The sequence below is a fragment of the Anarhichas minor genome, unplaced genomic scaffold (genome assembly GCF_050575085.1).
Source record: "Anarhichas minor isolate MPS153535 unplaced genomic scaffold, ASM5057508v1 ptg000002l, whole genome shotgun sequence".
In the NCBI taxonomy this organism is placed as follows: Eukaryota; Metazoa; Chordata; class Actinopteri; order Perciformes; family Anarhichadidae; genus Anarhichas; species Anarhichas minor.
In genome coordinates, this window is record NW_027466448.1 from 8,933,097 (window position 1) to 8,948,416 (window position 15,320).

Genomic DNA, 15,320 nt, shown 5'->3' on the forward strand with positions numbered 1-15,320 from the left:
TCCAGGATAATGAGTGCTCATGATAACCTCCTACTCTGGTAATACTGTAGCTGCCCAATGAATGACATCTTTGAGAACCGGCAGCATCAACAAACAGACTTACAGAGTTACAGTGTTCGTTGCAGCGCATGGTGTCCGTGTCGGTTTTGGATCCGAAGCAGACGGCGACAAAAAGTGCTCGAAAGCGAGACCATGACTGACGCAACTTTAATGGTGAGAGAGTGACGTGAGCAGAGGACTGAGGAACTCGTCTGACCAAAATCAGCAGAGATACATTCTGAAAAAACGGTATATTTTATCTTATTATAATTTTAAATCATGTCGCCTCCCAAGTAAATGGAAAAATATACATTTAATGACTTATAAGTAAACAACAATATAAGCTATCTATGCGATTCACTTAACTGCAATTCAGCTTCTTTTTTCAAAAGTAACACAGGCATACTGTACACACATATTTTAGTGACATCTGAGTTTACTGGATCTCATGACAAGAAAACAAAAGTGTTTCATTTGCATAACAGGTTAAAGTAAACCAGGCTTTCTCTGCCCCTCACTCTGTGATGGACATTTTGGAAGGAGGCCTTGACAACATGTCAAAAGGTATGTTGATGTTACACTCAGGAAAGAGAAAGTAGCACCGGTCACCTACCTAAGATCATCAACACATTAACGGACAACACAATCAAAGAAAGACACTTGGTAGACTTGGAGACTAAATGGAATCGCTTGGTGGCAGTTCTTTAAAATGAAAGGGGGATGAGTCTTTAAAAAGAAGATTTAAAAAAAACAATCTTCACTCAAGGTCCACTTATTAGCTTGTTCTTGTCTCGTGGTCTTCCTCAGGAGAAGGATGAGACCGTTTAAATGATCTCTCCGTCATACACGACCACCTTCGGTCACGGAGGCTGACCCGTCTCCATGACAATCGAGCAAACTCCACCTGCTGATGAAGTTTGTGAATGTTGAAAGCCCAGGAAAGGGCTAGTAAGTGGGCCTTGAGTTCAGATTTGATATTTTTTTCCCCCTCAAACTGCCGTTTCAAAAGGTGACGAATGAACCTTCACGCTCAACAGCTCGGCATTCGTTACCGTTCGTGTCTTCGGCAGAAATCATAACTGTGCACTTCATTTTTCGACAAGGAAACAATCACGTCCTTTACGCAGCAAGTGTTCAAATGTTTCACACCTATTTCCTAAAGTACATTTCAGAAAAAAAAAAGAGTAAACTATCACACCAAGCTTGCTGGTTATGAGATGAATACACCAAGAAATCTGAACCAAATATCGATCAAAAGGCATGACGTTTGGCACCTTGCACCCTCCTTGTGTGCGAGACGAGATGACCCGGTGCTTGTGGTGTTCGGATTAACAAATAGACATTTAATAAAAACACATGTAAGTCTCTTCTTTTAAATATTGCACATCCTAAAAGAACACTGAGGGAGATAATACGGCGTCATGTGGCATGACTGTGTAAACCCTATTGACTCTAACCCTGGGATCTTATATTTGTCTGCTTCTCTTCACCATACAGAACAACCCGATCCTCTTCAAGTATCCATGGGACCACTTCCTCTCCTCTCCTGTGAGTACAAACTAAACAGAGGATGGAGAGCAGAAAGTGATGGCAGAGCTTTCTGCTGTGTGTTTAACAGACCAAAGAGAGAGAGAGTGAGTGTCCCGGTGCAGCTGATGACGGTCCAACAGGGAGGAGAAGTGGGGCTGGAACATGAGTTAGTAAGGGAGGATGGGGGGGACCATGGTAGTCCAGAGGCAACAGTCTGGTTTCAAAGACCGGGAAGTTGCTCGGACCTGCTGCAGCATTAGGCCCTGCGAGACGTCATGCACAGTAGTTCATCCTCAGTGATAAATTCAGGGCTCTGGCCACAAGTGCGCCTGAGGGCCGCTCTGACGAGCACAGTTTTAAGACTTGAAGACGTGCACGGCCCGCACTACGTACTGCCTGCAGATGGGGCACTCGCTCATCCTCTTTCCACATTTGGTGCAGGTGACCATGTGACCACACTCCAGCAGCACGCAGTCGATGATGGCGTCCATGCAGATGCGACACAAGTTTTCATCAGCCGCCAGCTGAGCCTTGACACCATCTGTGGATGGGAGAAACAGTGTTATTTTTCTGTTACAATGCTTCTCTTCAGGATCGTTAAACTGTGAAGTTCACTGATGTTGTACAGGTGTTGTACAGTCCAACGGCACCTAACTGAAGCTGCTGCGGTCTGAGAACGATCAACATAACGACATCAGTCACCACTGTTTGCTCAATTGCAGTGGATCCTCTCTTCTATCTCCCTACTTTAAATTCCTCACCTCACCTCACCTTGTGCACACCTTGTGCACACCTTGTGCAAAGCTTGCGCACACCTTGCGCACACATGTGAGGTGTCACTTTGAAATAACCTAAAACACTGCTTCCATTTCAAGTGGTGATAAGTTAGTGGTAACATCATTAAGGTAGTTATGTTCTAAATCTAGCTCCTGCTGCTCACATCTCGTGTGACGGGAAAAAGCCAGTCGAGCTGCAGCAGCCTGTCTGCTGTCCCTACACGTCTGACTATTAAGTGGGCTAATATGATCCTCGAGCCCTTTATGTCAACAAGAGAGCCTCTAGGACGGCCGACAATGTAATTACACCTGATGGAGACACGCTGCTACTGAAGTAATATGATGGCTCATCAAGAGGTAAAAGCTCTTAGAGCGAGTGCATTAATGAGAGGACGAGAGTCCGTCCTTCACGATGCAATGAGATGATGCTGCTGCCCGCTGGAGACGAAACATGAGTGACAGAATGTGGAGACACTGAACCAGGCAGGAGATAATGACCACAATGTGATAATATGCAGGATGATATAAAGGATCAAGTGGGTACAAATACTGCAGCATGGCTTTACAAATATCAAATGATTGGTGCGATGTACAGAATGTGGTCATGGAGGAGATGGCAAAGGGGCGGTGGAGTGGCCTTTAATAAAAACATCTTACCTCCAACTCCACTTTTGCTGAGAGGTGGAGGATATGCAACCACTTTATAGATAAGAATGGGCAGTAATGAAGAAAGTACATTAGTTCAGGAAAGTAAATGTACTGTTGCTTTTCAACATTGAGATCACGTCACAGGAGGGAGCTAAGTGCACTTGCATGTAGATTAAATGTGTTAATATCAGTGTTCTCGTTAAAAGGCAATGGCAATAGTTTTTAACCTGTGAAATATGATAATCAAACAATAATTACCTGCAGTTATGCTCACATTTTCCACTGAAAGAAAAAGGAGAAAACAAGGTAGTGATTATCTTATTATACAGGTACAGAACATGGAAGGTCAAAATGTGATATTTAGATACAAAAAGGAAAACATTCTTACTGGACTTCCTGTTCTGCTCATTTTCTCTGTAGAGTCGATGCACTCTCTCCAGCAGCTCCCACTTCTCACAGCAGCCGGAGTAATTGACAAAGTTCCTGGCGAGAATCTCTTTCAGCTGGCGGACGGAGAGGTTTTCTATCGCCTCTTCATTGTCCAGATCAGACAGCGAGGCCCTGATCCTCCTCTGTGTCGCCGGACTGACCTACGGTCCACACAGGAAACAGAGCTGCGGTCAATAACGCAGTCTGCATTCCCTTGAAAGCCTCGTCAGTCTGTAATGATCTTTGTTCTTCTACTGTAAACACTACTTAGTACTGCAAATGTGCAAAACACAAGTGTTGTACCTCTATGAAATTGTCGGTGGGCTCCAGGTTCAAGAGAGACGCTGTTGGAGTATCCTCCTGCTCCTGTTTGAGTGGGAATCAACACGCTGAGGTTAACTGAAGTTGGTTTAGATTCTCACAACAGCATTTCACTCACTGATGCTTTTAATGTTTAACCACCTGATATCAAATGTGTAAAACACAACCTTGAATTCTGTAGTTTACAAGACATTTATCAGAACCTCCTATGTCATGTTTTTGGGGGCAGCCGAACTGAGAAAATACTGAATTGACCAATATTTGTCACCACCTACATTCCCTGACACTATCACAAGATAGACTGTGCCTGATTACAATTCATAGTTTCGACTAGCTCCATATGACTAGCCATAAAAAAACAACTTCATATCTCTCTGCGATCTAAGTCTTTAAAGCACAACTGTTCAGATATCTAATGAAAGAATAGAGCTGTTTAAACACCGACTCAGCTGCTCCTAACACAGCGGTTCTTATTCTCTTTGAAGGTGGAAGTCGTGAATTTGCTGGATGAAAAGGGAGTAAATGGAGACTCAATTTGGTTTGAGTGTATAGCTCAATGTTATCTCAGCCATTTACGCACTTTGAAGAGAGGATATCGTCTCTTTATTCTTTTATCAGCTTGACAAAAGGGAGCGAGTGAAGGGCTGAAATGAGCTCTAACTGTGTGATATCATGCTGGAGTGCACTCTCTGTTTCTGGACCTAAAAACCTCTGTGTCTCTCTCTCTCTCTCTCTCTCTCTCTCTCTCTGGTTCGGTATATTCCAGCAGGCCAATCACCTCCCTGGAAGGAAGATGTGTTAATAATGCATCCGTCAGCGTCGCGGTGCTGGATGCCTGCCCTCAACCGGACGTCACGCTTTAGCTCAGGCTAGACAAAAACACGAGCAGCCGCCCCGACACATGCAAAGAGTGCCAAACCTCTCAGGAGCACAACGTTTCTTTGACTTGATGTTCGATTGTGAAAGTACTAGAAAGCGCTCAGAGAGTGCGTACTTCTGCACGAGCTGGTCAATTTGATATCTTCAGCATAGAAAATGTTAAGAAATGTTCATCATAATATACTTGGTGATAGACAGTCATGGGTCACTTTTCCTTTCATTGCAATAGTTCATGAGAAAAACAAAAAGTTAACTCAACCTCCTGGGTTTTGCATTAAAATGTGTCCTATATACTGCAGAAATGACGATTTAATAACGTTATAATATCTTATTTCAGGACGATTTTATCACATTTCTTCTTATCCAGTAATCTTGTCAATTTACATTAGAATATAAACCTGTTTCAAGGTAACTGATCGTAGGAGGAATTGGTTATTTCAAGAAAACTGTGTTCAACAAAGACAACATTGCATGTCGTTGTTTTGTTGCATTGGTCTTCACTGCCGAAACTATGTATCCAAGAAAGGTAATTAGTATAATCTTATAATCAGATTCAAAATCTAGTTGGACGTCATTTTGACTGATTTTTATGTTTCAATAAATACAGGTCATCTGTTACAAATATTCAGCTGTTTTTTTAAATCCTTTGGTTGGAAAATGAAATAACCCACAAGAATCTGAAAGCCTTTATGTGCCACAAACTACGACATGATCCAGAGATCATCTCTGGAGGGGGGAGAGGAGGGATGTACTGTGGTGTTTCTGTTGGCTGTTACATAACAGACTCAGCCTAAGTAACAGACCTAGAAAAGGCAAAGGGCTTAAGCTGCATTGCTGGCTGGTGCGAGGGCTCTGCTCACACAGCTGTCTCCTGCTGTCACGTATACATTCTGCTGAACATTGGACCTGCGCTGACAATCTGAGCTTTTATAATATCAATGAGGGGAAAAGAATTCACTGAAATGTAGTAGATTTTCAAGGAGAAACACTTCATTCAGAGCAAAGCACCACGAGACCATAAAAAACACAGAAGACAGCACGAAGGGAAGAACAAAGCATTGAATTACTATGAAATAACATCTAAAGATGTTTGTCAGGGAGTTGAAGGCAGGAAGTCTTCTCCCGACTTGAAACAGTCACACTGACACATGGAAACGAGCTCACGTCACCTTTGAAATTAATTATCTTGGATAGAATTAGGACAGATTTGGCGAGAAGTATGGCGTATGTAAATCAGAGGACTGTGTGTGGCCTGGCAGTACTCAGCGTTCGCGCTGCATGCAGACACACACGGTGAACACCAGCCGTGCGTCTCACCTGGCTGCTGGTTCCTGAGCTGTCGCTTGGGCTGAGCACGTCTCCATGAGAGGCGGAGATCACCGACTGTTCGGAGGCGGAGCGCGTGGCCGAGGGGGGCGAGGCGGCGCGCGAGTGGGGGAGCGAGTGCAGGCTGTCTGTGTCCTCTCCCCCTTCATCTTCTTCCTCCTCCTCCTCCTCTTCCTCCTCCTCATGCGTGTCCTCTTCGTCTTCCTCCTCCTCCTCCTCCTCCTCGTCCTCTTCCTCCTCGTCCTGGTTCTCCGCCACCGGTCTCGGGGATTCCCTCGTCCCCTGATGACAGAGCACCAGGTCCACCAGGTCCTGTTTCTCCCTGCACGTGTCGGTGGAGATGTTGCGCAGCAGCAGGTACTGGCGCAGGTCTTTCACTCGGAGCTGCATGAGCCGAGGCCTCTGGAAGGCCGTGCCGCGCAGCAGGTGGCAGGTCATACAGCAGCGCAGGTTCTCCTGAAGCACCGAGCACAGGGCGCAGAAGCTCTTCTTACAATCACAGCAGATGTGCTGTTGGAGGGAGAAGAGAGTCAAAGACAGACATTGATGTAAGCAGGTGTGCATTTGTCTTCTTTTCAACAACATAATTCAGGAAACTGTATATTGCATCCTTTCTGATCAGGCCCCGATGTCTGACTGTTAGCATATTCAACTATTTATTCTCCATGAATTTGCTGCTTTTCGCTATTTAGATAAAATAAGCAATTATACTTTGGGAAATGATGATGGACATTTTTCTTTACGCTCAAAGAGGGAATGCAGATTAATCCATTAATTGAAAACGTAATTGACCGATTTATTGATAGGGAAAATAATAATCAGAAATGATGGTAATCGACCGTTATCAAAAAACCAATCAGATTCATATTTCAACCTAACAACCATATTGACAATTATGTATTTCCTAGAGGCTGCTGCTTTGCCAAAAGAGAAAACGTATAAACCAGCAACACCAAGTTCCATCTGAAGCATCGGCTCATATCCTGCGTGCTCGGTTATTTTCTGGGGACGAGTAAAGTAAGGTAAATAATCTATCTGTGAAGCTCCCGGTGATGTTTGACATTTTACTGGCGTAACGCCGTCTCCTGATACAGAGCAGCGCAGTAGATTGACACTTCAAATGGGCAGGAAAGCAGGTCAGCCATGGCTGTGAACATTTTCTTATCACTTGTGCACAAGTGTGCTTATGGCGGACCAGAGCACATTTGCACGGCAAAAGACACTTTTCTTCAGTCATGTGTAGTTAATCCCCCGGCGTGTTATTTTTTCATACAATGAAAATATCGCGCTGACACACAAATGTGTGTGTCTGTGTGTGTGTGACTGGGGAAATCACGCTGCTGTCAGAAGGGCAACTGGTGTGTGTGGATGGCGATAGAGCGATCTGAGGCAGCGAGCAGAGAAGAAGCTTTTTCATCAGTGTCTCAGTGCGTCTGACTGGCAGACGGAGACACTCTGCCTTTAAACTCTGACATGTTCGGCTGTGCAGAGACGCTGCAAATGCCAGAATGAATATGAATGGTGCATGTTTTCAAAGGAACATGCCAGGGAATTTACTTTTTTTTTTTCTGTGTCTGATTTACCTCCAGATGTGGACGACCATTTTCCAAAACAAACCACCACAAGCTTTTAGGTCAACTAGCAACTTAAAGCAGTGGTGGAAGGAGATTATTTGCTTATTTTAAAGTACCAGTACAAGACTAAAAAAATACTCTTTTACTTGTATTATGAACAAAATGTACTTAAAAAGGCCCATATGGCTGATACATTATTATATATGATATCATTAGATTGTTGATACTGATGCATTAATGTGTAATCAGCCTTTTACTGTTTTAGCGGCTCGAGGTGGAGATAGTTTGAACTACTTTGCTGTGCACCACGTATAATCTGTAACATGTATTTCAAAGGTTTGTCAAAAGAAATCTTAATCTGAAAGGTAGTTATAGTTGACAGATAAATGAAGTGGACGTATAAAGCAGCGTACATTCTAAATACTCAAGTAAAGTACAACTTGAGTTAAATGTATTTAGTTACTTTCCATCACTGCCTTCAAGACAGATGTTGGTTTCTTTTCCATCACTGTAAACCACTTGCTGTCTTTATTTTGTACCTGCCTTATCTGAGCCTTTGTCTCGTTTGCTGTCTTTTATTCTGTTCTATTAATGGCCGTCTCTTCTTGCTATTTCATTTCTGTTAACTGTTAGCAGGACGTTGCTCAGCCAACCAACCCTGTTGAATAAATGAGCTATTACAGGGATTCAACCCTGAAAGAGAAACAAAATGATGGAAGTGATAATGTCAAATATACTTCTTGTATTTCAGTGTGAAACACTGCGATATGTTTGCTGTTAAAGAGATCTTCAGCAAGCGACTCAGTAATTATGAATGTCAGTGTTTCCTTGAATGCACCATGAGGAAGAGTCCCTGCTCCAACTGCACGCAAGGATTACATAATTCTGAAAAAAAAAAAAGCTGACTAAATGTTGACTCTGGAGGATTACTAAAGCAGGTTTCCAGTCTGCAAGTTGATTTTATTATAGTGAAACCATGCTGCCCAAACATATAGTTTCCTCACCTCAAAATGAAAAAGAAATCTCTCTTTTTGTCTTTAATCATCTACTATCAAACCCATCACCACTTTCACTCCCACGACTCTTGCTTACCTTGCGTCTGAAGACAGAGAAGGCCAGTCCGCAGGCCTTGCACAGCTGTCCGGCGCTCCCTGAGCTGGTGGGGGGGTAGGTGGAGTACCCGGCACTGGGGGCGAAGCGGAAGGGCCCCGCCCCTGCTCCGAACCCTGGCTGCTGCGCCCGCACCGTGCCCGTGCCCATCACCTCGTTCAGCAGTCCACAGCATGACGCCCACATGGACGATGCCCCCGCCTGAGGAGTACACACACACACACAGACACACACACATAAGGACACACATTTCAAACTATCTAGATGACTTTTTGTTTAGTTTTATGTTTTCCTTGTTTCCAGTTATTATTTCCTGTCTTATTTTGGTATACACCTCTCTCGTTTCAGATACTTCACTTCCTGCCCTCGTGTGATCGTCTGCCTCGCCCTCGTTAGCCCTTCTGTCACCTGTCCCTCGTTATCCCCCTCCTTTCATTGGGTATATATCTGTGTGCTCCCCTTTGTCTGTGCCATTTTGACTTAGCTATTCATAGTTTATGTCCCAGCGTTTTATTCCCCATGACGACCTAGTGTGGATTAGACCTTGCTTCATTATATTCACACTCAGCCGTTTGCCTGCTGTTTTTGAATACTGTTGCCTGGTTTTGGACTGAACTGCAGTGTACCGTACCCTGTTTTCTGGTACAGACTATTTTAATTGAATCTGCCCTGTGTTCAGAGTCTTGCTTTTGAGTCCATTGTCTGTTGGCACCAGTGTTTAAACATGTTATATCTATTTATGTGCATTATTTTCTACACATTTCCCCCAAATTCAGTCAGCCACAATTGGAATATTTTGAGATATAAACACCATTCTTCCAAAAGAAAACCTTAATTCAATTGAGATCTGCCGACCGTAAAGGCCACAGCATCACACCATTTCCGTACTGATAAAACATTCAGTGTGCGCTGTATGCAAGCATTTAATTCTAATTATTTCTTTAACTGGTCACCTGTCAACAAACTATTAGTGTAATATTTTTAATAATATGACCCTGTGAGCCATTTCATCCAGTCCTTTGCCCAATAATACTATAAACTGCGTAAGGAGATAGACTCCCTTGGTATTGGTTGAAGAGAGAGAGAGAGAGGAGGGGAGAGACACTGGGCAGCACGCTATTCAGAGTGCTCTGTAATAGTCTTTGAGGTTAGAGATAATTAGACAGAAGCAGACTCTAAAAGCTGCTATTAATGACGATCTCCAAAGAGCGCTGCAATTTCAATTTCTCAGTCACTGCATTACTTTGAACAATTTGATAAACAAATAATCCACACAGAGGATGTGTTAGGAGTCTCAGCCACACAACACACATCGTGTGAGGGTCAAATGTGAAGACGTGGATGCTATGTTGCCTCCCTACGTGCTGTGGAAACATGCAAACTATATAGCGTAAAGTTGGTGCACTCGTCTTGTAAAGTGAAAGTGTGTTGGACGTGTGACGGGCCAGACACGGGGAGCAAAGATGGCGTGATGGGAGCCACGGCTCCTTGGAGCATACTGATGAGAGGAGGAGGGAGGGGGGAGGACAGCGAGGAGAGAATATGTCTTCTGTTGTTCCCCAGCCTGCAGAATCAATAGCTGACTTGAGCATAATGCAAGCCCTCTGTGGTTCCCGGCTCTGTGCGGAAAACAATGGCATTCACAGGGTCCTGCCACGTCTCTTCTTAAGGCAGCGCTCCGCTCCGACTTGTCACAAACACCCTGTGATCTGACCTCACCCATCTGCTGAGGGATTCGTTATGCAACCTTCAGAGCGTTATGCACTATATGTGGAGTCACGTTAAGGAGGAGGAAGCCCCTGCTGCAGAGAGACGGTCAGGATGGATTTTTTAAATCGATCATTAAATATAGAATGGTTTGTTGGAGGGGTCATAACCATTACAGCCCAAGGTGGTATCTTTTAATAAGCTTGTTTTGTCGGACCAACAGTCCAAAACCTGAAAATATTGAATATACAGTGATATAAAAATGGACAATTAGCAAATCCTCCAATTTGAGAAGCAGGAAGCAGTTCATGTTTTCCATCGTCATCATTATGCATCTCGTCCTTGGTTGAATCTCCCACAAGCAGCTCACTTCATCATGATACGCCTCCGGGCTTTATGTGCACAGTAAAACCACGATGCATACCAACTTGAATTATTTGCCCGTGGCGTGAGCTTGACCTGATGTTCAGCTGCTAAAAAAAAGTCTCCCAACTCAGGATACAGCCGCCCTCATTCGAGAGCGAAGCCACTAGAAGGTATGCTTACTGCATTCTCCATGTGAGGAGCCGCTGCAGTCTGGCCATGAAATCAGCCTCATCTGGCTGTGAGCCAGCAGCACACGTTCCCTCTGTCACTTCAATTGGCCCACTGGAAGCTCTGCGGGCAGGGAGTCCCGAACAAACAAGTGACAAGAGTAAACGTCACATGTGGTTCATTGTTTTTTCTTGTGTCATTTATATTTTCTCTACAGCTGGAAGGTATACCTCTGGGAACACTATTTTATACTTTATATATATATACACACTATGCTTTGCACACTTTTGAGTGTCAGGTCTGGACCAAATAATTGAGATATTTCTCACACTGCTGCTGGATTCCCAACATCGGGTCAGCAAACAATCTAGCCCCATGTATGTGCACACAAACAAAGACTGATAGGGGAAAGCAGCAAAACAAAGTTAGTGAGACACATATTTACATAGCAACAACAGAAAAGGGAGGCAAATCAGCCATGTTCAGGCCTTGTATGGCGCAGTGATCTGACCTCATTAAATTCGTTTTTGAGGATCAAAATCTCACAAATTGCATGAGCACAGACGAGTGAAACCATATGGGAGCCTCGATGGAGCCTAAATGGGTCATGTGGAGACTGGAACTGAAAATCAGTCTGACACCAAAAGAGAAAACATCGAGTGGCTTCTGTCCACTTAATTCTAAATTTAAAGGGAAACAATTTTACACATGAAGTTCAGTTTACTCATCGCACAAAGTACTACACAGCCTGTGAAAACTGTTTTTATGTGGTTCTGGTGAAATAACTCTGATGAAGTCATTAAGGTCATTTCATAATCCTGCATTATAAACTGGAGGTGCAGGCTTTGACAGATAATGTGCATTTAAAAGGCAGGAATTTAGAATGAAAAATGCTGTTCAGTTGCATTATGGGAAATTTAGGAATCCAGTGTTGCGCTCATACTAGCGACTAAAAGTCAGGTCACCTCATCACATTAATGCAAACTAAATTATGTGGATCCAATATCGCCATAAAGTAGTTCTACTCACTGACTTGTAACAGTATCCACTATGTTGGAGGTTGTGAGTGGATAATTACATCTGTATGATTGGTATGACAAAATCTCTGATCAACTCATGGGACATATTGTCCCTAGTAGTCCATGTATTTACTTATAGACATCAAAATACAGATATATATCGCACAGTCAATGGTTTTCAGTGTAAACAACTCTGCATCATCGCACATTTTATAGATGGGCTCATCACTCACTATCTTTCCATCGTCTCTCTCTCGCATTTCATTTCCTCTTTCCCTCTGCTGAATCTCCCCCAGCCCCTTTTTTTTTTCTCAACTAGAAATGTCACTCCTACCGTGAAAAGTGAATTCAGCTCCCGAGCTGTTGAGGCTCGAGTGTGACGTCGCCGCTGAAAAATAAACTCATAACTCTCCTTTCGTTGTTTGTCTAAAAAAATGATGAGAAGAAAATGCTATATTTCATCCAAATGAGGCATTACTCAAGTTGATGTTCAGTGATGTCTGCAGAGATATGCAGAGAAAGCTCACTCTGCTACCAGCCGAGTTTGGATTTGTGTCTGCACAATAACAGATTCATACGGTTTACTCCAAAGGCAGGGGGGGGCGAGGGGAGGATTCAGCCCGGAGAACACTTTTGGTGCAGAAATACAAACAGATACAGACTGCTGCGGAGATTGTCCTGCAATAACAAACCATGACTGGACTATTTGACAACCACAACCAGAGTTCTGCTGTGCCCTCTGGACAGCTTCCGACTTCTTCGCCGACTTTTAAAAGACTGCCCCCAAGTGAGTTTAGTCTCATTTGGAATAATCATGATCCGCTGTGCTACACCAGTGCTGCATCTTACCATTTCATCAGAGATTTGTGAGCATTTGCATCCACGATGGATTGGAAATTAAACGGTAAGAGGATTTTTGAAGTCATCCCTGATTGAAATGGCAGCAACAGCACATACTGTACCGCAGTCTGAGACGTATGCTGACAAAATGCAGCTAACACCGTCGGTTCCACAGGGGCAGAAAAGCGGCTTTTCAATTTAAACCAGATTAGTCAATAAAACATCACGTCCATTTTGTTTCCCCGCCACACAGGGAGCGATGCTATACGCTGTCCAGCAGGAGTGGAGCACCTACTCTTGTTTTCCATGTGACAAACAGTATTGAAGTGCTTGACTTATACTGCACACAACATTTTACACAAGTGTGATGCTCAGAAAATATTCTTAAAAATCAAAAGTAAATTATTCATTGTGAAGAATGTGTCTGTTCAGTGTTTAATGCTTGTTGCTCAAAGATGCTTTTTGTTTCGTTTAAGCAGCAGAAAGTCGTGATCGCGGCCTTAACAGACAAAACATTGTAGTGACTTTAAATACCGATGGCATGTTTATTCTCTTCACTGCATCAAGTGTATGAGATCACTGTAGGTTTGATATGTAAAACCCTGTTAGTTCAAATGAATCAGTAACTGCGGCTGTAGATATATATTACATTTGTTCATGCAGTGATGTGGAGGGAGTTTTGCAAATCTGAGCACAGCCAGATTGCATGTTTTTTCTAGTAATTTCGAAGTAACACGCAAAGCTTGAAAACGTGTTTACGAAAGCCAATACTCTAAATAACAGTACTTCCACCCTGCAATGCCCAATACTGAATGTAAACACACACGGAGGGGTAGCATCACTCCAAAACATGCAGCGTATTTGAAAAGGGGAGTTGGTGGAAGTAACTCATTGGAACACAATAAAAACATCACTTTCACAGGCCTGGTTAAACGTTCTCCTCCATTAACTCCATACACTGTGTGATATTTAGATATTAAAAAAAAAAAGCCTACCTGACAAGCCAGAGCTGAGTCGCTGGCTTTAAGCTCGCAGCAGCTGTTTGGGGAAACCCTCAAGCCTGCCACACAAATCACAATAGTAATGTAGCGGAGTGAAAGGTCTCACAGCATAAATAGTTCTACATTCAAAACAATGCTGAAGTTAAGTATTTGGACGTGAATGCATTTAGTTACTTTGCAACTCTGATTTATATTTGCGAGACATGCACCTTGATGAGTGATGCATCTTTCATAAGAAGCATCCAATCAGCTACAGTATGACTTCGATAAGTGATTATAGCCTATTCTTCATGATGGTCACTCAATCAAATGATGATGATGGTGGTGATGATGATGATGATGATGATGGTTGTGGCAGCTATGGCAGTCCTGCTTCCACCTCACCTCTCACCGCGACTGTCACCACAAAACCTGCCGCCATCAGAGCACCAATGACATCATCGCCATCATCTTCATCGTTATCCGTCCTGAGCGCGAGCTGCCAGACAGCATCATCACCTTTTTCCTCCCTGTGCTGCAGCTACAGCGCGCGCGCACACATACATCCATACATAGACAGGACGGAGACTCCTGACACAGCTCGGACCTGAGAGGTGAATCTCTCTTCAACATCCCCGCACTCACTCCCTCGCTGACCGCAGTCTCTATCTCATTAGACCGGATTAAAAGCCTGACTATGAATGGACGTCGCTCCAGCGCATTTAGTCCACTGAACTATCACACTGGGGGTCAAAGCAGGCGCATAAAAGGCTACACGCTGTACCTGTTTATCAGGACGACCGGAGATGCAGGAAAAGCTTTCCCAGGTTTACCAGCTCACCGGGAAAATAAAAAAAGCCCCCCCCAAAAAACCAACAACTGATCTTTAAGAGCAGCAGCGAGAAGATGTCTGGTTGACAAGTTAAAATGAACCGGTGGATGTTGCATTTAAACGAAAGCCGGTTGGTGTAATTACATCCTGGTGCGCGCAAACACAGTACATTGACATTAGGATGGAGGTATTCCCTGCCTCTCGGTGCAGCATCGAGCGGACATCTCAGAGAAATCTGCATCGTAAGCGAATCCAGAGCCGTAAACGACCTGCAAATTGATCACGTACCTTCATTGCACCTCCCGTTTGAGGAATTTGCCGAGTAATGTCAGGACGACGACCATTGCAAATGCACAGGGACTCAAACCATTACGTCTTCCCTCTCTCCAGCTGCCTGTGTGTGTGTGTGTGTGTGTGTGGAGTAAGCATAACGTAATGGCACAGGGAGCCGCAGCCAACCACAGAGCGCACACGGGCGCTGGTATCTTTAGCAGCCAATCCGCCTCAACACATCACCGGAGTGGGCGTTCAGTGCCGTGCGTCCAGACGCATGTGTGAGCGCGACAGACGCATCATGCTATTTGCACAGCTTCGGTTTATTCTAGTGAATTTGTTTTGGACACAGAAACACTTTCTTATAATAAAATAAGTTGCTCGCTGCATCAGACATGACACACTTTTGCAATCAAGTGATTCTTTTTTTTAAATTTTATTTCACAAAAAAAGATTCTGCACTATTGATTTTGTTGCAAAAATGTGTTTCTGTTTCATGAATT

At 43.7% G+C, this 15,320-nt stretch overlaps 1 protein-coding gene and 1 long non-coding RNA gene across 2 annotated transcripts; one reads left to right on the forward strand and one right to left on the reverse strand.

The window, feature by feature from the left end:
- The first annotated feature begins 19 nt into the window (after window positions 1–19).
- Window positions 20–5,188, forward strand: LOC142947384 (uncharacterized). The gene is made up of 5 exons (XR_012953365.1): window positions 20–288; window positions 525–603; window positions 1,537–1,587; window positions 3,414–3,655; window positions 4,510–5,188. It is a non-coding gene; the product is annotated as an uncharacterized LOC142947384 (long non-coding RNA).
- On the reverse strand, window positions 1,926–8,818 carry rnf34b (ring finger protein 34b). Its single transcript, XM_076088887.1, has 7 exons — window positions 8,615–8,818; window positions 6,207–6,458; window positions 5,940–6,128; window positions 3,726–3,788; window positions 3,382–3,583; window positions 3,252–3,275; window positions 1,926–2,110 (listed from the first exon to the last, which is right to left on the reverse strand). Exons 1-7 carry the CDS (start codon window positions 8,816–8,818, stop codon window positions 1,926–1,928), a joined length of 1,119 nt encoding a protein of 372 aa, XP_075945002.1.
- Between the last annotated feature and the right edge of the window lie 6,502 nt (window positions 8,819–15,320).